Source organism: Aricia agestis, chromosome 20 (assembly GCF_905147365.1).
Source record: "Aricia agestis chromosome 20, ilAriAges1.1, whole genome shotgun sequence".
NCBI lineage: Eukaryota > Metazoa > Arthropoda > Insecta > Lepidoptera > Lycaenidae > Aricia > Aricia agestis.
The window spans coordinates 10,206,438-10,229,130 of NC_056425.1; the positions used below are offsets into that span (position 1 = coordinate 10,206,438).

At 37.0% G+C, this 22,693-nt stretch overlaps 4 protein-coding genes across 4 annotated transcripts; 1 reads left to right on the plus strand and 3 right to left on the minus strand.

Annotated features, from left to right (window-relative positions):
• Positions 1 to 469: 469 nt before the first annotated feature.
• On the minus strand, positions 470 to 4,256 carry LOC121737162 (tRNA selenocysteine 1-associated protein 1). Its single transcript, XM_042128750.1, has 6 exons — positions 4,095 to 4,256; positions 3,246 to 3,377; positions 2,809 to 3,037; positions 2,015 to 2,232; positions 1,447 to 1,600; positions 470 to 635 (listed from the first exon to the last, which is right to left on the minus strand). The coding sequence occupies exons 1-6, from the start codon at positions 4,125 to 4,127 to the stop codon at positions 514 to 516; spliced, it is 888 nt and encodes a 295-aa protein (XP_041984684.1). The 5' UTR covers positions 4,128 to 4,256; the 3' UTR covers positions 470 to 513.
• Positions 4,257 to 7,185: 2,929 nt separating this feature from the next.
• On the plus strand, positions 7,186 to 14,084 carry LOC121737161 (lipoma-preferred partner homolog). Its single transcript, XM_042128749.1, has 2 exons — positions 7,186 to 7,197; positions 12,330 to 14,084. Exon 2 carries the CDS (start codon positions 12,331 to 12,333, stop codon positions 13,756 to 13,758), a length of 1,428 nt encoding a protein of 475 aa, XP_041984683.1. The 5' UTR covers positions 7,186 to 7,197; position 12,330; the 3' UTR covers positions 13,759 to 14,084.
• LOC121737160 lies at positions 9,220 to 11,439 on the minus strand. Its single transcript, XM_042128748.1, has 2 exons — positions 11,055 to 11,439; positions 9,220 to 10,825 (listed from the first exon to the last, which is right to left on the minus strand). Exons 1-2 carry the CDS (start codon positions 11,185 to 11,187, stop codon positions 9,420 to 9,422), a joined length of 1,539 nt encoding a protein of 512 aa, XP_041984682.1. The 5' UTR covers positions 11,188 to 11,439; the 3' UTR covers positions 9,220 to 9,419.
• A 1,405-nt stretch (positions 14,085 to 15,489) lies between the features above and the next one.
• LOC121737156 lies at positions 15,490 to 21,486 on the minus strand. The gene is made up of 7 exons (XM_042128731.1): positions 21,306 to 21,486; positions 21,031 to 21,214; positions 20,750 to 20,937; positions 19,713 to 19,916; positions 19,142 to 19,432; positions 18,554 to 18,743; positions 15,490 to 18,049 (listed from the first exon to the last, which is right to left on the minus strand). Exons 1-7 carry the CDS (start codon positions 21,436 to 21,438, stop codon positions 15,964 to 15,966), a joined length of 3,276 nt encoding a protein of 1,091 aa, XP_041984665.1. The 5' UTR covers positions 21,439 to 21,486; the 3' UTR covers positions 15,490 to 15,963.
• Positions 21,487 to 22,693: the final 1,207 nt, after the last annotated feature.

A 22,693-nucleotide genomic window follows, 5' to 3' on the forward strand; every position in this document is an offset into this window, starting at 1 on the left:
ACGTACTAAAAATGGCCACCAAACTACTTCCTTACTTATAGCTTTAAATGTTATCCTGGTACCCACAATAATATGTAAGTATGCCATTATGACGATAGATGTCGCTGTTCTAACGTACTAAATGGCTACCAAACTATCTCCTTATAGCTCATGTTATCCTGGTACATAAAATAATATTATGTACGTCAAAATGACGATAGATGTCGCTGTTTTAAGGTACTAAAAAATGGCTACCAAGCTACCGCCTTATAGCTCATGTTATCCTGGAACCCACAACATTATGTATGACGATAGATGTCGCTGTTTAAACGTACCAAAAATACCAAGCTACCATTTTCATAGCTCATTTTTTTCAGGCATTCAGACATTCATGCGGTATAGTATTGCATATCATGGAATATTAATCATTTTACTACATTTATGTCACAACTCACATGCATATACATTTTTTAAACATGAAATAAAAGACTTTGTTATGTTTAAATTATATTCAATAAAAAATAATCATTGTCACTAGTGTGTCTCAATCAGTTCGTTGGTGAACCAGTGCGAAGCCTCTATGGAGTCCCAGAGTCCAAGTTCTCTGTCCAAAAATTCTTCGTTCATTTTATCTACATCAACAGTCCTCTTGTGATCTGTAATATAAAATAATAATAAAAATAAAATAAAATGTGCTTATTGGCAGGTATTACACGCATCAATATTATCACGATTCCGTGATAATATTGATGGTGTAATAGGCCGTATCGCAGTATCACATTACACTAAACTTGTGAATCGCGTGATACTAGAATCATAATCAGATACTAGAATCAGATCAGATAATATTGATGCGTGTAATACCTGCCATTGTAGTTATCAGAGACCAATATTATACAAAACATTTCTTGATATAGCATCACATAGCAACATAATCTTATTAGTCCGAAACAAAGTTTTGGCCTACCATGTCACATATATTTTTATTATTTAAAAATTTGGTTGTCTGTAAAGTATGTTTACGGACGGTAGTTTGACATGACAATGTCAAACATTACAGTCGCTCGAGCCGATGACCTCTCGTTCGTGCCGCGCTCTCGCTTGCGGAACGCGATAATGAGCGCAACGGGACAATGACATCATCTTTTTAGCCTGTAGTATCGAGTTATAATGGTGCGCTTATACGGGCAACTTAAATTGCTCAACTCCAGTCAATTCCCGTCAACTTTGACGTCACGACTAAATCAAGCAATTTGCGGCAATAAGCAGCAATATTGCGCAATACAATATTGAGCGATGTGGCCATCGAATATTTTAGCGATATGACATTGAGCGATATGAAATAAATTGCTACATATTGCTCCACTAATTGCCCCAGATCGCTCCATTCGTGTCGCCGAGCAATTATTGCCGTAATTATTGCCCGTGTAAGCACTTCTTTAGACGTTGTCACATCAAAAAACTCACCAACAAGAGCCAATTCATCATTTTGTTTAGTAGCCTGTGTGTCTACTGAGGGGGTGGTTGTGACGGTCGTGTTGGTTGCCTGGTCCTGCCCGTAGTAAGACCACGCCGAGTAGTTCTGCCAGTATTGCGTTGGGTCATAATACTGACTGAAATCCTGAAAAATCAATTAGGTATATTATTAAATTGGTGAAAGAAGCCTCAGCACCCGGTGTCCAATGGAGGGGGTTTTGGGATTAAGGAACAAAAATCGGGAGATGTTTCTATTATTAAGTAGTGAATTTAACTATATTATATTGGGCTTTGCCACACCTTACAGGTTGGATAAAAAATGTTTACCTACTCATAAATTGAAAAAATTCGCGCATAACTTTATGATCACTCGCCATAAAAGGGGAAAGTACAATTTCGTTTTATCGCCCTGTCCAGTTTCGCCGAGTGATTTTAAAGTTGTACCGTACCCACAGCTGAATTTATTAAAAAGAAAAAAATTACCGTTCCACTGCTTTAAACAGGTCCTGTCCCTGAGGAGTTGGATTTTGCTTGAATTTATTGAAAAGAAAAAAATTACCGTTCCACTGCTATAAGCAGGTCCTGTCGCTGAGGAATTGGATTGTGCTTGTGTGGTGACAGCTCCCTTCGGTTTAGGCACTGCTGTACAAATCTTGAGTGGTTTAGTTCCCAGGCCCGTGTATCCATTCATAGCATATAGGGCATTTCTCTGTTCCTCCTCCTTGCCAAACCTTACAAAACCATAGCCTTTTGTGTAGCCAGAGTTGTCCAATATTACTAAAATAGTAATATCAGTTATGTACACATTATTTTATTTACCATCGAGGAAATTGATTCCTAGGCACATGGGCGTACCCAGGATTTCAGCTAGGGCAGCATACCTGTTTCGAGAAGATATGGTCGGTCTGGTATATTGAAACAAAAAATCATAAAAATTAAATTTTATTAATCTGACTGAAAAGATATTTTGTTTCCAATACTTCATTTTGCGCAGAGTAGGTAACACTTTTTTACTTTTTATTTTCCCACTTGCCAGGAAAATTGACGTTTATTATATCTTCCAGCTGCCCCCCCTGCCCCCCATGGGTACACCCATGCCTAGGCAGTTGACAGATCCACATTATTTGGGAGGCTTATGCCAATTCAATGTTAGCTGTGACCGGTCGGATGGGTTTGACGTAACGCAACCAAATTACTTACATCTGCCTAGGAATCAACTTCTCTGATAGTACATGTTATGTTTGAAAAGAGTTTCTATCTTAAATAATATTTAAACAAAAACACAAATTTTTTGTTCACATGTAAATAAAAACGGAAGTTATAACATGATAACATGAGATACATAATAAATACCTTTGGCTGTTTTAATGGAGGTATATTTAGATGCAAACACTCTGTATAGGGAGTAATCATCAACATCAGGACTAAGGTCTCCGACCCAGACAGAAAACTCTCTCTCATTTTGCAAATTCGACCGTGCCTCTCTTGATGCAGTGTTGAGTCTGAAGCGAACTACAGGGAATGTACCAGGGATTGGCTTTCCATTCAGCTTGTGCATTGTGTCTATTGCTTCTTCATCATTCTGTAAATAGAAAAAAATAAAACCTGACAATGCAAATACATATTATGTTGGAAACTTACATAATCAGAAGCAAAGGTACTAAAGTGGTATCAATATATATTTTTATAACAGTACATTGAAACCCTAAAATATCCTTACATAGTGGAAGGATAACAACACTAAAATGTTGGGTAGTTACAAATTTATTAAATTCAATATAAGTGCTTGCCTGAAAATGTACAAAAGCATATCCAGCTGGCTCTCCTGTGAATTTGTTTCTCATAACTTTAACGGCCAGGGGCCGCTGGCCCATCCTGTGAAATGCAGCCATTATAAAGCTCTCGGTCATGTTTGGCTCTAACTGAAAAAAAAATTTTTAAATTGAATAGATATACTTTATTATTTATTTCATAATATTGTCAGGATCAAGAAAATGTAGAATTCAAAACCTTTTTGATTAAATATAAATTTTTATGAGCCATTGCAACCATTATGATACATAAGAATTTAGATTTAAATATTATATGGTCGCTGTTAAGCAATTGGGTAAAGCTGGACAAGCGTAATTTCAAATTACGCTTGTCCAGCTTCACCCAAATGCTTTACAGCGACCATATAATATTGTGAGATGAGTCGCAGAGTTTCTGCTGGCAGAGATTCTGCTGCATTCAGTTTCATACAAAAGTCCTGTTTGATTCACACAAGTGTAATTTTGTGAGTCATGATTTGTATGAAAAGATATTTACGCGACCGGAATTCTGCGACTCACAACTCACAAATTACGCTCGTTTGGCTTCAGCCTTAGTGTACTAACCCACAATTTTTTTTGCTTAACTTTGAATAGGTACAGTCTTGTTCTAAGTGATCTAAAGAACATAAATGCTCGTCCAATTGGGGTTTTGGAAAACATATGACTTTATTAATCTTAATATAATGTTAAATAGTAAGGGTTAAATAGTAAAGGGTACCTATAAAGATTTTGGTTTGATTCTATCGCAATAAATACCTCATTACATAAATGCATTTATAATAACAAAATAATTTGTAAGAAACCAAAACCAAACAAATGAAAACTTACACTGCCCATCCATAACTGGCACTGCATAGACATGGTGGATTATATTTTCTGAGCAATTACAACAGTACTTTTATAGAATTATTCTTACAGCTGTAAAATTATTCGTAATAAACATATACAGAAAAAATAGGTATCACACTACAAAAATGCTGTACTTCTTATTCTTCTCCCTTTTTAAAATTTTGACACATTAGGTCTTCTTCTTCGTCTTCGTCCAGCGTTAGCGTTATAGGTACTCACCTGCTTTTTGTGCCTATTTGAAGTGGAATCAGCGCCCCTAATGCGGGGGAAGAGAACTGAATCTGACGTAAATTGCAAAAGGCCGCTTCATCACTAGTATTAATTCCATGTACTCTCACTACAGCTATCAGCGCGGTTCAGCGCCAATATGGCGACTTTCAAACATTTTTATGTCAGATTTAGTTCTCTTCCCCCGCATTGGGGGCGCCGATTCCGCTACAAATAGGCACAAAAATAGCTGTCATTTCAAAGTCCAGCGTACTTGTATAATGGAGGTCAGTGGGCCGAAGGGACTAGATCAGCTATTCTCAGAATCAGAATCAGAATCATTTATTTGCAGAAAGTACCGTTACAAAAGATGTTACAATAATTATACAGGGTTCCAGTCTTTCTAATTAATAACTATAGGAATGCAAAATTTATAGTAATCAGTAATCAGTAATCACACATAGAATAATTTAAATAAATTATATAAAAACACATTTCATTAAGATAAATTTGATAGAAAATGTTCTGTTTGGATAAAATTGTATTATCATTGTATACTTATTCAATTAAAAAAGTTATATTTAAAAAATAGAATATAGTTAAAATAAGAATCATAAAGAAAATATAATACATTTCATTCAAACATTTCATTAAATTTGTCAATTGGTAGTCATTATGATCAATATACATATTACCAAGCATATTACATAGCATAAAATATTATAAGTCAATCATTAAATTTTATAACCATTCATTTCATTCATTCAATATTAAATTACATGTCATACGTTAAAATAATTTTTAAAAATTTTTAAATGTAGTTACAACCAACAGTCATATTAATATTAGATTTTATAATATTGTAATAAATTAAGTAATACTTAATTATTGATTTTTATCATTCAGATAGTCAAATAAATTATAATAACATTTTTCTATCAGAAAGTTTTTCAATTATTTTTTAAATATTTTAAGATTCATTGCTTTTAGGTCTTTTGGTAATTTATTATAAATCGCAGGAGCCATATGGAAAGCACTTTTATGCATTAGCGTGGTATTTGTCATACGATTACATAGGCGGTATTCTCAACGTGCGGGTTGCGGCCCGCTAGTGTTTTAACAGTGGCACGTGTGAAGTTATACTATTTTGAAAATTACGCCCTTCGGCAAAATAAAGCAGTCGCCGTGAATTTTTTTTCACTTTTAAAATTTAAATCGCTTAGTAGTTAGTACCATCCCACACCGAAATGGCAGCGGTCGGCACTCGGCAGTGGCCGACCCGGCCATAGTAATTAACATAGCTGGGCATTAACTCGTTAATCCGTTAATCGTTAATTATACTCGGCGCGGCAAACTTTGGTCCCTATGACACTGACAGTTAATAACATTGTAATGGCGTCACCATTAAATTAGGATCATATTAGAGCCGTCTAATAATGCCATTTATAAATTTTACGTAGCTTTATGCCATTACAATGATATTCCGTTGGAACTTTTAACAATTCTTAACATTTACAAGAAATTATCTCAACCTGAAATTACGTTTACGTCCAGCAAAACTTACGTTGTGTGATGACGTAAGTTTGGCTATTGAAACCACATATGACGTAAAATAGGATCAATGAAATATGATAATTAGTGTCCGACCGAAACTGATTTTTCTGCCGAAACCGAACTTTCGGCCTTACTCGCAAACTCGCAACATTCAAAATTACGATTATTTACTGAAATTTATTGATTTTTAACATAAATTAAGTACAACTTTTTAAACTAAAATAAAAGTACCACAATATTTTTTTTACTTTTTGCGACATTTCTTAAAATAAGTACAATGTACATATTATTTTTCTTTAACTTGAGTATTATGTTCCCTAGAAACTTTTTTGTTCTATGTTCCGTTTTTTATACGATTCCAAGTAGGTGCGATTAATTTATCAACAAAGAAATTGAACGCGCTTAACGCACACTAAACCCGTTCTAAACGTATAAACACGTTTATAACACTGAATTGCATTTCACTAACATAAACTAAACTCGCGTTCCCAGCAAATCCAATTTTTATCTTCTAAACGCCCAATATTCGAGTTTTAACTTCCTAAAACACAGGATTATCCTAAGAAACAAGAGCAGAAGTTATTTCAAGTCATTTTATTTCGGTGCGATAAGAAATAGACCTAAGAAACGCGCTTAGTTTACACTAAATCGGTTCTAAACGTATAACGCGTTTATAGCACCAAATTGCATTTTACTAACATAACGTGTGAGCAAATCCGAGTTTTATCTTCAAAACGTCCAATGTTGTACGATTAAACTTCATAAAAGCCGTTAAAGTCCTGTCAGTGTGCCATGGCGAATCAAAAATCATAGACGAAAAAAATTATACGTTTCGGTACTTAATGTATCGTTTCTTGCTTTTTTCTTGATAAAATAATGTAACTCTAGACTCCAAAATTATAAAACAATGTAAAATCAGCGCGTAACGTCATATAAACTTAGATTTATTAATCGTGATCAAAATAAGATTATAAAATCCATTTGAAACAAAACGAGATTTACATCCCCGTAGGAACGCGTTTAATGAGAACTAATTTTTATAAAACGAAGTTGTGTGATTGGTGAAATCCTCCCTTAGACATTAACGACGTACCACTGAAAACACAATCAATTGCAGTATATTATTTTTATGGTAAACATGGACACGACCGCGGTCGAAGTTCAAAACGAAATTACTAAGCAAACTTGCAGTTGACGTCACATTTTTTTGATCCAGAAGGCGTTTTGCCACCTGAAAAATGATTTACTAGATAAATCTCGCAAGATATATCCTAATATGTCCTATAATCTGACAGTCAAACAAATTTCTTAGGTAAATAAAGTTCACATACAATATAATCAATTTATCATAGCATTTACTAAATCGTTTGTTTGGGAAACACTGTTAAAATAGCACGTTATTTGCCAATAGTTATGTATATTAAATAAGCCGGTAATTGTCATAGAAATAAAATTAATAATATTATAATTTCGATAAAAATAAGTTAAGACAATTTAATGAAAATAAAACGAAGAGCTAATTTTTGATTTGGGACTAATCTGGAACACAATATAATCTCAAAACACGATTAAATAAATGGTGGCGAACTGAGCTGGGGCCTCGCTGGCAAGCAAGCACGAGTTAACTGCGAATTGTACCGAATGACGCATGAGTTTCGGCAGGGCCGAAAGTTTCGGCTATATTTTGGCCGAAACTAGATTTTTTGGCCGAAACTGGCTGAAACCGAAACCGAAAGTTCGGTCGGTCACTAATGATAATGTAATAAGCAGATATGATCAAATGATCATATAATATATTGGATCCTATATATGATCATAGAAATGATCCAATATAAATGATAATGTAATACCCCCCTTAACTATTTGATTAACTGTGCCCAGCTATGGTAATTAAATTCTCCTCAGTATCCATTTTTTGTTTGCAATACGATATTATCGTTTTTAAATATAATGTCTGACGACACAACAGCCTATCCTGTCGCTATAACACAGAAAACTAGCGCGTGCGGCTAGTTTTGGTAACTAGCCAACGCAAGGAGCGTGCGGACGCAGGCAACCGCGACCACTTTCCGCTGACAGGGCTTCAAGGACTTCAAGACCGCGCGGCCTTGAAGTTTTCAAGCAATACTAGTAGTTATAAGTATGTAAGTAAATAAAGTTTAAAATTATTTCACACAGAAAGTGCTCGCCGCGCCGCGCCGCTGCCATTCCGGTGTGGGCCAGCCCTTATTTTTAAAAAACGTTATTTTTTAAAACTTATAATATGTTGGTTGCGGCCCGCGACACCATGATCCAAACGTGTTTGTGGCCCGAATACAAAAAAGCTTGAATACCACTGGACTAGACCAGCTATCCCCAGACCCCAACCCGCGGCCCGCCGCCAGCGTCGGGACTTTTTCAGTGGCCCACATGTAGTTAAAGCATTTTGAATTCCACCCAGATTGGCAAAATTGTGCAAGGTGGTCGTGAAAGTCGTGAAAATTTTGATACAATCGCTAATTTCAAAGAACGTTCTTATAAAATTATGGTTGCGGCCCGCGACGCCAAGACCAAAACGTGTAAATGTGATGTAAATGTGACCTGCGTAAAAAAAGGTTAAGGACCACTGGACCTCTCGAACCCCACCGACTCGATATTGTGCCACCTGCCTGCACTCGACCTCATAGTTTTGTAACTTATTTTAGTGCGTATACGATTTAATTTCGTTTGTTCAATCCATCATTTTAAAGAGTATGAAGTTGGCTACAAAAATAATACACTAGAGGCTAGATATGGGCTAGATGAGCTGGAGGAGAACAGTTACACTGAACATCCAACATCCGAATTCCAATATTAAGTAAGATTATAAAAAAAATGCAAATGGGACTAAAAATAATGGAGTGAAAAGTAATTTGTACGTCTTTTGACAGTGCGTTTATTATACACATTTTTAAGACAGCAACATACCTAATCGTAGATTAGTAAGATATTTTTTTACAAAAATAATAAATTGCAGCAACCAATATATATTTTACAAACAGAACAGTTGCAATAATTTATTAAATTCACCATCAAAGAAAATATTCCCTAGAATTAGATGGTGGACCTGCATTATTTGATCTGGTTTAATGTCTAGCCCAGCCTAATAATGCCAGCCAGCCTAGCAATAAAGTTGGTTGTATCATGAAGGAAATTGATTCAGCCATCTGCCTAGCAATAAAGTTGGTTGTATGATGTATCATGAAGGAAATTGATTCCTAGGCAGTTGACAGATGTCATTTCGTCGGCTTATGTCTATTCAATGTTAGCTGTGGATCAGTCGGATGGGTTTGACTTAACGCGACCAAATTATTGAGATCTGCCATCTGCCTAGGAATCGACTTCTCTGATAGTACAATTTAAAGTAAATTAAGAATTATTTTACTTCTAACAGAATCTTGTTCATTTCAACAACATGGATATCTTCCAAATAAACTTAAAAGTAAAATAACTCTGAACTCCACTTAAAACATTAAAATAATAACAATAATATATCTAGTTACAATGAATATACAACCTTAATATCTAATAATAAAGTTCTACACTAAGAATGTTCGGGACATCAGGTATTGATTTGTAATCGTCATCTAGCACGAGCACAGAAGATTCCGAGCTGCTGCTAGAGTCTGAATCGGAAGAACTATCATCTTGCTCTTTCAAAAAATTATCAATTTCTTCATCTAACACTCCGTCTGTATCAAGATATTTTTTTTCGAGCTGACTTACTTTTTGGCAAATATCATACCAGTCAGATACAGCAATGGCATTCAAAGTGTGCTTTAATAATGTAGCTATATTACTGACGTTCTGCCCCACCTTACTGCCGGCTATCCCTTGCTTCAATATTTTCCAGACATATTCTATTGCGTTAAATTCTCCGTGGTTTGGTGGCAATCTAGCCACACTGTGTCCGTAGGCCTCTAGAAGTTTATCAACTCTATATACAGGTTCTTCTTGACTTCTCCTAACAAGTTCATATAACTCAGCTCTCAACATATTTGGGTCATACAGTATCCCCCTCCTTGTGAGCCAGTTTTGCATTTTAGCTTTAGTAGATTTTGCCGAAGGTTGTTTGTTGATCTTTTCCGACCGATAGGGTGCATTATCCATCACTACTAAAGTATTTGGAGGCAGAAAAGGTATCAATTTCCTTTGAAGCCAGTCCATAAAGTTTTCGCTGCACATATAATTTTTATGATTTACTAACTTCTGACATTGAAAAATTGAGCATGCATTTGGTACAAAGCCCATCTCGCCCCCGGCATGAACTACAATCCACGTACAGAATGTTGTATTGGGTGTGTTATTTTCAAAGTCCTCAATTTGCCATCCCTCACTGGTGAAGGAAGCATGAACACTCGTCTCCCCGATGTATATAATTGGAATGTTATCTTTTCTTTTCTCCTTTAAAAAGTTTAAATATTTTTTTCTTGATATTATAACGTCAGGATTCTCCATTAAAATTTTTCTATTATCACCGCATTCCTGAAATCTAAATCCTATTTGTTTAATTATTTTGTACAGATCTTTATGACCACCCTGGAATTTAATCTCATTTCTTATCGCATTTAGTATTACTTCTTTTCTGACCGTGTACATTTCATATATTGTACTTCTTGTGGAAGCCACTTGAAACACATTAAGTGGTACATCCTTCTCTTGTTTTATCTTTTTCTTTTGTGTTCGTTTATTTTTTGTAATGGGAGTTCCATCAGCGTTCAGTTCTATTTGGTTTGCCTGTTTTGTTTTCTTCTTTGGTGGTGGATTACTTTCAGATGTATAAGCAACACCTCCAACATTTAGAACCATGCTTGCATCCTTTGCCTGTTTTGTCTTTTTCTTTTGTGTTTTTAACTTTTTATTTTGAGAGGTAGAAGCACCCCCTTCAACTTTTTCTTTTATAATCTCCTTTACTGTTTCCTCTGACACACCTGTAAGTTATATAAAGGGGCAGTGAATAACTAGCTAAACAAAGTAATTTTATGTGGTGGCCAAAAAGTGTGACCATTGACCACAGACATATTTTTAAGGTTCTAAATATAAAGGACATGTTACAAAACAGTCACGGACCTGAAAGCTGGCCAAGCCAATTTGAACATAACAATTTTTTAACTTTTCAATTTAGCCTATGTAAAAATAAAGGTTCAAAATATTATATACCTGTCATAGTAGCGACCCGCCGAGTGACTTGTTTGAGAGGTATTACGGGACCATTCTTGGCTTTTTCGAGTTCACAAAAGCGACGAATCGATAGCACCATTTTTCTGGTGCTACTTTGATATACTTTCGGCATTTTGATGAGAACTTTGATTGATATGTTATACGGTAAGTAAAAATTATAATACTGTAGATTTTTTAATACTTCTAAGCAGGAACATAATGAAGAGAAGGCGTGTGTAATATCAAATTTATTCCGTTATCCTGCAAAAATACCGATACCTTATACATAGTCCCAATTGTTTTATAAAGATAAGCGTAGTTGTAGGGTTTTTTTTAATAAATAGCTTGATTAGTTATTTATTAAAAGGACGAAACAAAAACAAATACAGTAAAATTCAACACTGACGTATTTTTTATTCTACGTCTTCTTCTTTTCAGTTTCTTCGCCCGAAATCAAAGCTTTAAGCCCGGCCGCACAATAAAAGATCAGAAAAATTCGGACGCCACGCGTCCGCCGCCGGAACGCACTCTGCTTTTATGATTGTTTTGTTGTGGACACCGCATGCTTGATACTATTAGAATTCTGATTTCTGACATGTCTGAACTGAACTCCGACGTCCGCCGTCGATCGGAATTCGGATGGCAAAAATGATCGGACCGCCCGCGCCGACCGGCGCGGCGACCGCGCACTCTCTAGTCTCTACACACCTTTTCGCCGTGGTGGGAGAGCTATGCTGAATACACGAATGGGTCGCCGCCCGCCGGTCGGCACAACCGAAGAAATATCACGGACTCACGATGTTTCGCCGAGTGAGTTTACCGGAGGCCCAATCCCCTACCCTATTCCTTCCCTACTCACCCCTATTACCCTATTCCTTCTAAGGAGCTGGCAACGCACCTTGAGCTTTTCTGATGTTGCGGGTGTCCATGGGTGACGGTCTGACGGAAGTTGCTTTCCATCATCAGGTGCCCCATTTGCTCGTTTGCACCCTTATATCATTTGAAAAAAAAAACGCTGTCATGTTGTCAAATGCCAAAAAAACGGAAAACCTGTCAAGTGTAATCACAAATGTCACAATACCAAATATATACTAGTAATCTGTGCACAATACCTCGTAAAGTGCAGTGTCAAGTGTTCACGTCTTTATTTTAATTTCCTCCTTTCCTCATTTTTACTATATTTTTGTGTTATCCTAAACCAAAATTAATTTCCATTTTTAAGCAGTGAGTATTTAAAGACAATAGGTTCAAGTGACGTAGTACTTAGTAGTTAAGGATGTCACGACTCGATAATATGGATGCTCTAGAAAAGCAACTGGCTGACTTGCAAATGTCGAAAGAACTCGTATCGCAAGGAAAAATAAAGAAGATACCACCGGCCGTACCGCCAAAGAAGAAGGCTCAACCGCAAGTTCCTCACAGTGCCGTCGTGAGCGCCATACGGGAGCCATCGTATTCTTCTAAGATATCGTCTCCGTTGAGTTGCCTGCCCGCCGATGCGCCGCCACCTCCGCCCCCGCCACCCTCCTACATGAACGTGCCAAGACATCCTCCAAATTCTCACGCCATGAACAAAGACTACGCCAATGTAAACCAGCTGTCTCTTTCTGCTCATCCTTTGCACCAACCTAAGCCGGGGCACGTCAAAGCCTACCCCATGTACTGTAACATACCACATAAGAGTTACAGTGCCCCTCCACCGCCTCCGCCTCCCCCGCAGCATCTGATGTCTAGCAAAATGTATGACTCCAACCACAACGACGAATATATGCCGCCTCCTTCTCCCGTAAGCTCCAACTACAGTGAACTAGCACGAGCCACAGCAAACATAGGATACAACCACGACAGGCCCAACTTCCCACACATATATCAAAATGATTACCCTGAGTATGGTGTGTCTCAGGCCTCAACTTATGAGTCGCTCTATGAACCTATCAATCCTCATCCACAGACAGGATTACTCAACAATAGCCAGGTCTACGGGAGCAAAGGAAGTATAAATGTATCTGGGAAGTCACCCTTGCCCAAAGAACAGGAGGTGGACGCCCTCACTGACCTTTTAGTCCAGTCAATTTCTGACAGCCAGGACCTGGACGTCTTCGGAACATGCATCAAATGTGGCCAGAGAGTGGTCGGAGAGACTTCAGGCTGTACTGCAATGGGTAACATGTATCATGTCAAGTGCTTCTCTTGTCACAGATGTAACACCACCTTGCAAGGCAAGCCATTCTATGCTGTGGACGGCCAGCCCTACTGTGAGCTAGATTACTATGAAACATTGGAGAAATGCTCCGTGTGTGGTAATCCAATTCTTGACAAGATTTTACGAGCAACTGGAAAGCCATACCACCCTGGGTGTTTCACTTGTGTGGCTTGTGGCAAGAGTCTGGATGGAATCCCCTTCACTGTCGATGCTATGAATCAAATTCACTGCATTGATGATTTTCATAAGAAGTTTGCTCCCCGTTGCTTTGCCTGCGAGCTGCCTATAATGCCAGAAGAGGGAGAGGAAGAAACTGTGAGGGTTGTGGCGTTAGACCGCAGTTTCCATGTTCGCTGCTATCGTTGTGAAGATTGTGGGCTACAGCTGTCTTCTGAGGCTCTAGGCAGAGGATGCTACCCTCTGGATGGCCACATCCTTTGCAAGGCTTGTAACGCCCACCGCATCCGTCTTATCACTAATGTAATGACTACTGATCTGTAGTCTAACTGCCTTGGTATATTATGGTTATGCAAGTAGTATGATTTTAAGCCAACACCTGTGAAATTATGTGAAACAGGTTGTCACATTACAATGTACTATCTTGCCAATAAAATTGAATGTTGTTGCGTTACTTATACAAAATAAAGAATTACTTATGTTTCATTGAACCAGGATACAGGATAGGTTTAAAACAAATGTAACTTATTATTTAGGAAGTAGGTTATTTATACTGTATGCTTAAACTATAATAATATGTGCCACAGATTAAAATACTAGTCTAAGATGTATTTTAAGAGAAAATATAATTTTGAGAATATTGAATATTTTTATAAGTAACTACAATTATGTATTATGTTTAATGAAAGTAGTTGCTAATGGGTGAAGGTAATATATTTTAATGTAGTATCATTTTTAAAATGTTATGACATAATTTATTTAAAATAAGATGCATACTATATTTTAAGACTGACATGGCATTCTAAAAGCATTTAAATTATAACTTTGTGATATTGTCCTATGACAAAGCATTTAAAATGCATAATTTATAGAAATTGTTAATTTTTCTAAAAATATATGTACCTATATCAGCTTATTAAAATTATTAAAGGCAGCTGTAAATAATTTATATAAATATATTTAAATGCAAATAAGAAGTTTTTTTTTCCTGAGATATGAAGATGATAAATATGTAGTAAAAATAGAGTTATTAATATTAATATAAAAGGTTTTATTAAAAAAATACAAGCTAAATATTACATACTGGCTGTAAACAATAAAGGCACATACATCACAGTTGTATCCATAAATTTGGAAATGTATAAGTATCCCTAAAATCACAATAGTTTATAAAAAAAATACAAGCAAAGATAATACTTGTCCAAAACTGGACCTCTTGAAATATCCAAAAAATCTATAAAAACCGAATTGAAATCCCTTGCATTTGATTACAAACAGACAGTAAATATAATATACAAAAATTCAGTCTGCATCGAATGAATTACTTATAGTAATTTCACGTTCTCTTACTGCTATACTTAAAACTATACTTTTCCTTATATTAGAATAGAGAGTTCCTTTAGCGGGAAGCCAAACTGCTTCAATGCGTTGTTTCGTCTGAACAAAAAATCCGATAACGCATTGTATGCCACATGGCTGTTGCGTTGAAGCATGTCAACATGATACAAAATTGTGACAGCAGTTGCCTCTGCTTACTCCCGACAGAATCGGAATCGAATCAGCTCGATCTTAAAACTTGCTACTTCTGACATATATACTAGCGCAAAATCATGCTGCGGACTTCGATCACATATGTTATCGAAAGCTAATCAATTTGTAACTAATTCGATCTCAACGGCTTTTCCCACTTCTGACAGCTATACTAGCGCACGATCGTGCTGCGGCTCAATTTGGAACTAATTCGATCTCAACGGCTCTTCCCACTTCTGACAGTTATACTAGCGCACGATCGTGCTGCGGCTCAATTTGAAACTAATCAGACTCGTATCGTATCAGTTTCTTACTTTCGGGGGTAAGACTGCTGAGCGCGTCATTCATCCTCATAGATTTCTTGTCAGACGCTCTGTTAAAAACTTTGCGACAGACGAGTGATGACGCGACGTACTAAATAAAGAGCCTAGCGCACTAGCGGCCAGGTCGCTGCGGCCATCGAAAGTATGGTGTGGTCGCTGGTCACGTTGCGGCCAGGTGCGCGTCGTATATGGCGGTTTCATACTAATGGCCACTGCGGCTTGGCCGCTAGTGCGCGCCCGGCCTTTTGACATGGTGATAGTGTGAAATCGCTGCGGCGACGCTCCGCAGTCGCAACGCAACAAAGCAATTTGGCTTCGCCCTAACTTGCTTACTTCTGTAAGCGGTACTTATACACTATGGAAAACATAATGTGGAAGAGCATTGAAAGTTTAGCCTGACCTGATATATTGACTTCATCAGTATTATGTATGGATTTTGGTAAAATCTTCAAGATTTCATCATCAAGTAATAATATTGGTGTAATAAAACGTGCAATGACCTCACTACCAGTTCTTCGTAACTCAGGCCAGGCTAACATATAATTTTTGTTATCACTACTATCTTACATTTGTGCCATGCGACTATTTCTCTGAGATCCATATAAGATTATTGACTTCATAAAACTCCAAAATATATGTGTCATTCAAAAGGAACTATGTATCAATATCCTATGAATTATGCTTTGTATTTTAACTTGGTATTAAATTTTGGTGGGCTAAGCACTTGCTTCATAAACAAGGAGCGCTTATCTTTAATGTTCCTTGGTGAAGTATACGAGGACATATAAGGCACATCTGACTGATATGTTTCTTTGTGAATCTCATCAGCTTTATCTTGGCATTTTTTTAACACGTTACTCGTATTTATGTTCATCGTATCCTGTATTTTCTCGGTCTCATAATACAACGTTTCTTTGTCACAATTTACGTTCGATTTTGGCTCAAATCTTTCCCTTAAAATGGAAAACTTTCTTCTCGGTTTAGTCCGTATGTTCTTTTTGATATTTGTTATTTTTGATGTTGGCGTGTTCAGAACGTCGGTTGGGGAGGAATCTTTTTGGATCAGAGATTGAAGAGAAGGAGTTTTGTTACTCAAATGTGTGTCCTCGAAAGCATAACTTACAGGTAGAGTGTTGTCAGAAACCAGTTGCCATAAAAAGTCTATATCCTTATTCGAAAGATCGTGCAACTGCTCTGTGCTCCTATTCACTCCTTTGTTTTGGACTTTCGTAGTTTTGTGCTTTCTGGGGGTAGTTTTACAATTACTCAAATCGTTATCTAGTAGCGCAGCATCAGAGATTGCTTTCAGTTCTTTACTGTCTAGTTGAGGATGGTAAGGCATATCACTCGACAGTCCATATTCCTTTTCTGGGACTAAATCAATTCGGTGGTCATTGTCCAATTTGCATGTGTCCTTCCAAAGGGCTTTCTTCAAGTTGCCAACACTTTTGGTGTTGCTATGGAACTGGGGGGAGTCCCACTGATTTTCCCGTCTGTGATACAAGTTTCTCGGGGAATTCGTGACCGTCGCCTTTCGTATTTCGTCTATGGTCGCAACTAACGAGCATTCGGAATTGAACGACTTCTTATTCGATAGATCGAGGTCTAAATCGTCGAGCTCCTCGAGTATAGGTTCCAGATGATTAGGATCTTTGCTCGTATCGATAATGTAGGGTTTCGCCGCAAAATCTTCGGTAGTCGGACAGATAACTGTATTGGCATAGTCCTCCTGGCTCCTGTCGTTTCTCACAAACACATTGGAGTATGTGTGCGACTTCTTGGGAAACGAGGGAGCGGAGAGGATAGCGTTCTTCAGTTCCTGGGACAGACAACTGCTGATCTCTGAGCTGCCAGAGGTGAACGTGTCCCTGCTTCTATCCCTGACGACGCTACCGTCGTGAAGCCAGTTCTCGATGTCACAGTAGCCGTTCCAAGAGCGTAATCCCCACGCCTCTCGCGCGATGTTCACTGCGCATATGTTCTCGTAATCGTGCACCGATAGAACCTCTGTAGGAGTATCGAGATCCCTCTTATTCTGAAGCAGCTGTGTAGTAATACCGTTTTTTAACTTATCTTTCTTCGTGTACATCTCTTTGAGGATGTCTAGGGCTATTCTCTGTATGTTTTCGATGTCGGCATCCTGGTTGCCAACTTTGATGTTCTTCAGCGCGCTCAGACACAGTTTCTGGACGATGTTTTCATTGAACGTGTTTATATCGGAGCTGTTGATGTCGCTGAAACTCAAGTCGAGATCCATGTCGATGGAATCGGACGAGGACTTTTTGTTGCTTCCGTCGGTGACGTGGCTCGCTTCGGAACAGTGGTCGGACTTCAGTGCCTTGATCTGATTGTTTAGATTGCAGTTTTCAATGTTCAAATTGGTGAATTCGTTTCTCAGTTCGTCCGAAGAGCAGAAGCCTCTACGTTTTTGTAAATTCAGATTGTTCGACGTAATTTCGTCGATCGAACTTTCTATGTTTTCTATGGAGGTTAATTTTAAGTTTAACTCGGTTGGGGAGCAAATTTTCTTTTTGAGGGTTTTCGAGTGATTGTGGGATTTGTCTTTCTTAGAGATGATTGATTGAGGAGTATTCTCTACGCTGTAGAGCTCAATACTGGAGGCATCGGTACTGATGTTTCCTATCGGAGCTGATGTGAACGTAGGCGTGCCAGAGCGAGCAATCCAATGATCTAGAAGGAATTTCTTGTCGGCATTCTCGCTCTCGACTTGTACAGTCTGTTGACTTGATGCATTGGTGATCCTTAAATTAAAGGAGCACTTATTATTTTTGTGCTGACACAATGTTCAATGGAACTTATTTTTATATTACCCACAAAAATGTGACGCTGGTTTAGATGCAAAAGCGTCAGTCAAGAAGTGGCTAAATTATTTAGAATAAAGGTGCTCCCACACAGCAGTTATATAACATGTTAACTAACTTTATTACAAATTAAAAAGAAAGACATTTTTCTTTCTTGACTTGTTGAGGTGTATATTTTTTTTGTGCTCAAGGCAGGTCAAGTAGCCCTGATATCACTTCGACCCTTGAGGATCTATTGTGACGCATTAGAGTACCGCCCCCAAACCAATGCTGCTCATAAATTGACGTCATGGTTGGGGTTGGTGCCACAAATTTCCTCTATGGGTGTATGTTATACGCTGTTATAAAATGTTATCGTGTTACACAATGTTTTATAACATTATATAACTGCTGTGTGGGAGCACCGTAAGATTTGAAATCAATAAATAATTTGAGTTTTCTTACCCATGAACTTCAGTATTTTTGGAGCTTTTGAAGGACCGAATTGGATGATTATCTTTAGATTTGTCTGGAATAGAGGCACAACTGGTTTGACTAACAACTTTGTTGTTTAGCTCAACATCAGGGTGCATCCTCCAACTAATAGGTCCCTTTGAATGAAAAAATCTGTAGTACAGTATTGTTGACAATATACCTGAAAAAGATAGTATTGCCTTTTGAGCTTTAGTACTAAAATATATTTTACAAAATAGCTTGGAAAACATTATCTTCTAATATATAAAATTCTCGTGTCACAATGTTAGGCCGTGTACTCCTCCGAAACGGCTTTACTGATTTTAACCAAATTTTATATGCATATTCAGTGGGTCTGAGAATCGGCCACTGGGTACTTTTTATATTGATAAGTGCATTTGTTGAATAAATAATAGTAAATTATTACAACTCGAGACTGACGGCGACTATTGTTTGTGCGACGTGATAGCGATGGACGTTGCCATAGTGACATACTTATTTAGTCACTTCAATAAAATAATACGGTCGAAATACTTTATATGGCAAAGAAAGGCTAGTTTAAAATATAACTTATCTTACCTATGATTGTTCCAAAAATATCACAAACTGTGGCAGCTATAGACCACGACTTCTGAAGCCTCTCTGGCTCCGATACAAGCACATACAAAAATAAGCTGCCAAAATTCTGAGTCACAATCAGAGTGTAGAACATCATAACAAAGTATCTTGTGTGCCCCTCTTTAAGATTAATATAGCAGAAGCAATATACAAAACCCATGACAGCATTGTAGAATATTTCCTTGAATTTGTTATGACAGAATGAAGTTTTCAGGGATATTATCCAGAAGGTCATAGCGAACCAATGTAAACCTGTAAATTAATAAAAATAAGCTGCATATTAAAGCAGTCAGCACATATTTTGTCAACACCGTTAGCGCCGTACGCGTCGAGCGCACAGTATAGTATACGAAATGCGGCGTAAGGCGTAGACGACGAATTCTAAAATGCGGCGCGTTCGGCGTGTGCGTGCTGATAAAATATATATATCTCCTTTAATGATCTGACAGATTTTTTTTCTTATCTATCAATAAGCTATCAATAATAATTAAGCATTAGATGACAACGAGAAGTAATATCCAAAAAGTTTTACCTAAAGGTATTAATGTCCAGACACCAAATATTATTGTGAAGAGCAATATCCCTGAAATTCTTCCAATTAGAATGCCAAAATGCCAGGTGAGTCTCAGTAAAAATGAGATCGAATGAAAGTAATCAGAAATATACGCAGCTACACAATATATGTACGTAACACAACCCCATATCACAGATGCTACAGATGCTGATAACGCGAAAACTGGAAAGAAAATATAAATAAGTTATAACCTTACGTGCAAATAACTTTTTTTTCTACAGACAACTTAAACACTGATCTCTAATGCTAAGTACTCACATACAGTTTTGCTCGATAGCAGAGTAGACAGAATTATAGAGTGTGCCGACTTAGAACTGATGTTGAAATTTTTAAATTTGACGTAATATGACGAAAATCGTCGCTAGGGTTGTTAAATTGTTACCTACGAATTTAAAACTATGACATATTAGCTGGATGTGTTCCTCTTTGGTCATATTGTTGTTTGTGTTTTGGCATATTCGATTAAAATTGTCAGAATCCAATTTTGAAATCTTTATTTTAAATATTTAAAAATAAATTATATCAGCCAGCGTGAGGCACTTTCCGTTCATAATCCTAGTAAAACCCGACGAATTTGATAGATATTGAAACCTGTCCGTTTCTTTGCAGTCGAACTACTGGTAGTTATGTCTATTGTGTCGATAGTTTTGCTCCAAATAGAAGGAAATGACATATTTAATTCCATCGAGCCTTCGAGCTGTCGGTTTTGCGGTCCACACGGTGGTTATTGCTCGATTTGGAGTAAAACTATCGAGCAAAACCATATGTGAGTACTTAGCATAATAGAAACATGAAGCTAAAATAAGTTAGAGCACAGAAGAGTACAGCTGAAATAAATTCTAACTATGTAATGTTTTACTAGGTGATATGTTAATACATTAAAAGTATTTTCATCATTTAATCACTTTTCATTTTATTCTCAATGCATATGAATTTGTACAATCCCTTGAAATAGGTGAATTAAAAATTTTATGCAAGTTTAATTAATTTCTCACCTTTTGTATAATAATTGTCATTGAGTATCACAATTGAATACATTTGCAGAATAATCTGTGGAACTGTTCCAGTGAAGATGTATAAAAAGTGCAGTAAAGCCAAGTCATTCCTTTGACTTATCAACTTCTGTGTTTTAACTGACTCCAGACTCTTACACGAGAAAACGTCATGGAGGAAGATTATGTATCTGAAAAGGACAATGTTTCATTACAACTTTAGAAAAATAACATATTTTTGTAATAAAACGTCTTTGGAAAAACTACATTTTTTTGTCTATTACCTTTCCAGTAGGCCCACTAAAAACCCATGAGTTATCCATTGCCGTATAGTGCATTTGTCGTCACTTACGAACCATCTCAATGAAAAAATATTTATCAGTAGATTAGGAGATACCATAAAGAGCATGGTAGTTAGGGCCCAATACCAGTATCCATTCTTGCAATATTCAGCAAAAACTAGTATATCTAAAATATAAAAACGGGTTTACAAAAAGTAATTTCATAATTTAGACCTGAAACAATGCAATTAAAGGCGCTCAATGCTTTGTTGTTTTACCTGTCGTAAAATCGGCAAGTATTGTAACTAGCGATATAAAAACACATAGAACGTTGAAAATACAATAATTTTCATCTAAATTATTCCCATTTCGGGATTCAGTGGAGGTTCCAAGTCGACAGGCTTCTGCCATTGTAAAATTAAATGCACATATTTATAAACAGTGGGAATTGATTAATACTGATTAAAAACAGGGATGCATATAGTAAATATGTAGAAACCCATTATATTTAGCAAATTAAAGCAACACATTAATTAACGTTGAGAGTTTTAATTTATAAAAATAATTTTATAACTTTAAAAACAAAAAACAGCGGCCAACAGACAACAAGAAGCAATCAATTTGACAACCAGTCACCACTCACCACAGACAATAGAGTATAAAGACTCCCCTACACAGGTAATTATCGGTCGATAATATACATGATAATATCGCATGCCGTATTGTGATAATTCGTTCCAATTCCTTGCACACAGCTGCGTTTTTATCGTCCGATATTTCTTACGAGAGAGCGACCGATATTATCGCAGGTGTGCACGGTCGTTTGCGTCCTGATACAAAACATTCTATCTAACAGCTAACATATCGGAATATCCCAGGACGGAGAAACACAACGTCTTACTTCCATTGCGGCATTATTATCGCAGCAATGTGTAACTACATGTAGTTACACACATGACCATGGGCGTACCCAGGTTCTGGGCCAGGGGGGGGCAAATCAGATTTTTCATAAGCTAGGTGTTTATAAAGAATAAAAAATTAATAATTTTTAGTTGTAAACATATTGTACTGCAAACAAATAGCAAAAATTCGTTCTCAATTTTTTATTTTTATAGATAAAAGTACTAGATAATATACTGAGTAGGGACGTCAACATGATCCAGGGGGCCCCCCCTCGGTACGCCCATGCACATGACTATGAGTTATGACCATCTTAATACAGAATGTACTGAAAACAGATATCGCAATAACGCATGCGATATTATCGATCGATAATAACGCGCCTGTGTGGGGGAGCCTTAAAATGTCGCGAACGTTCGCAACTTGCGGTTTCGCCAATCGCCTCCTCTTGCATATATTTTTACTCGTATTTAAAATGGTTTTACGTACTTCTCATAGAACGATTATAAAACCATGATGAAAATTTTATGTTATCATGAATCAATATGAATATTGAATCATGAGTCATGATCATCCATCCACATCCAGATTACAGACTCCAGTCCAGGCGTCCCGCATCCAGATCCTATGACGCGGCGATTTTTTTGGTAATTAAAAATAAGAAAGAAGAAGCAAAAAGTAACCATAGACTATTAATTGCATCAAACGTCAAAAGTTGTAAACAAATTCACGATAATCACATCAAATTCATTTAAAATTTAATTTT

Excerpts from the sequence above, each read along its gene's own strand:
- LOC121737162 (XM_042128750.1), bottom strand. The coding sequence starts at position 4,127 with ATGTCTATGCAGTGCCAGTTATGGATGGGCAGT. Across the intron at positions 2,233-2,808 it reads CTCCATTAAAACAGCCAAAG|TAATATTGGACAACTCTGGC; the intron begins GTATTTATTATG and ends TTACTATTTTAG. Across the intron at positions 1,601-2,014 it reads CTGCTTATAGCAGTGGAACG|GATTTCAGTCAGTATTATGA; the intron begins GTAATTTTTTTC and ends TTGATTTTTCAG.
- LOC121737160 (XM_042128748.1), bottom strand. The coding sequence starts at position 11,187 with ATGCCGAAAGTATATCAAAGTAGCACCAGAAAAATGGTGCTATCGATT. Across the intron at positions 10,826-11,054 it reads GCGGGTCGCTACTATGACAG|GTGTGTCAGAGGAAACAGTA; the intron begins GTATATAATATT and ends TATAACTTACAG.
- LOC121737161 (XM_042128749.1), top strand. The coding sequence starts at position 12,331 with ATGTCACGACTCGATAATATGGATGCTCTAGAAAAGCAACTGGCTGAC.
- LOC121737156 (XM_042128731.1), bottom strand. The coding sequence starts at position 21,438 with ATGGCAGAAGCCTGTCGACTTGGAACCTCCACTGAATCCCGAAATGGG. Across the intron at positions 20,938-21,030 it reads TTAGTGGGCCTACTGGAAAG|ATACATAATCTTCCTCCATG; the intron begins GTAATAGACAAA and ends TGTCCTTTTCAG. Across the intron at positions 18,744-19,141 it reads TATTTTTGGAACAATCATAG|GTATATTGTCAACAATACTG; the intron begins GTAAGATAAGTT and ends TATCTTTTTCAG.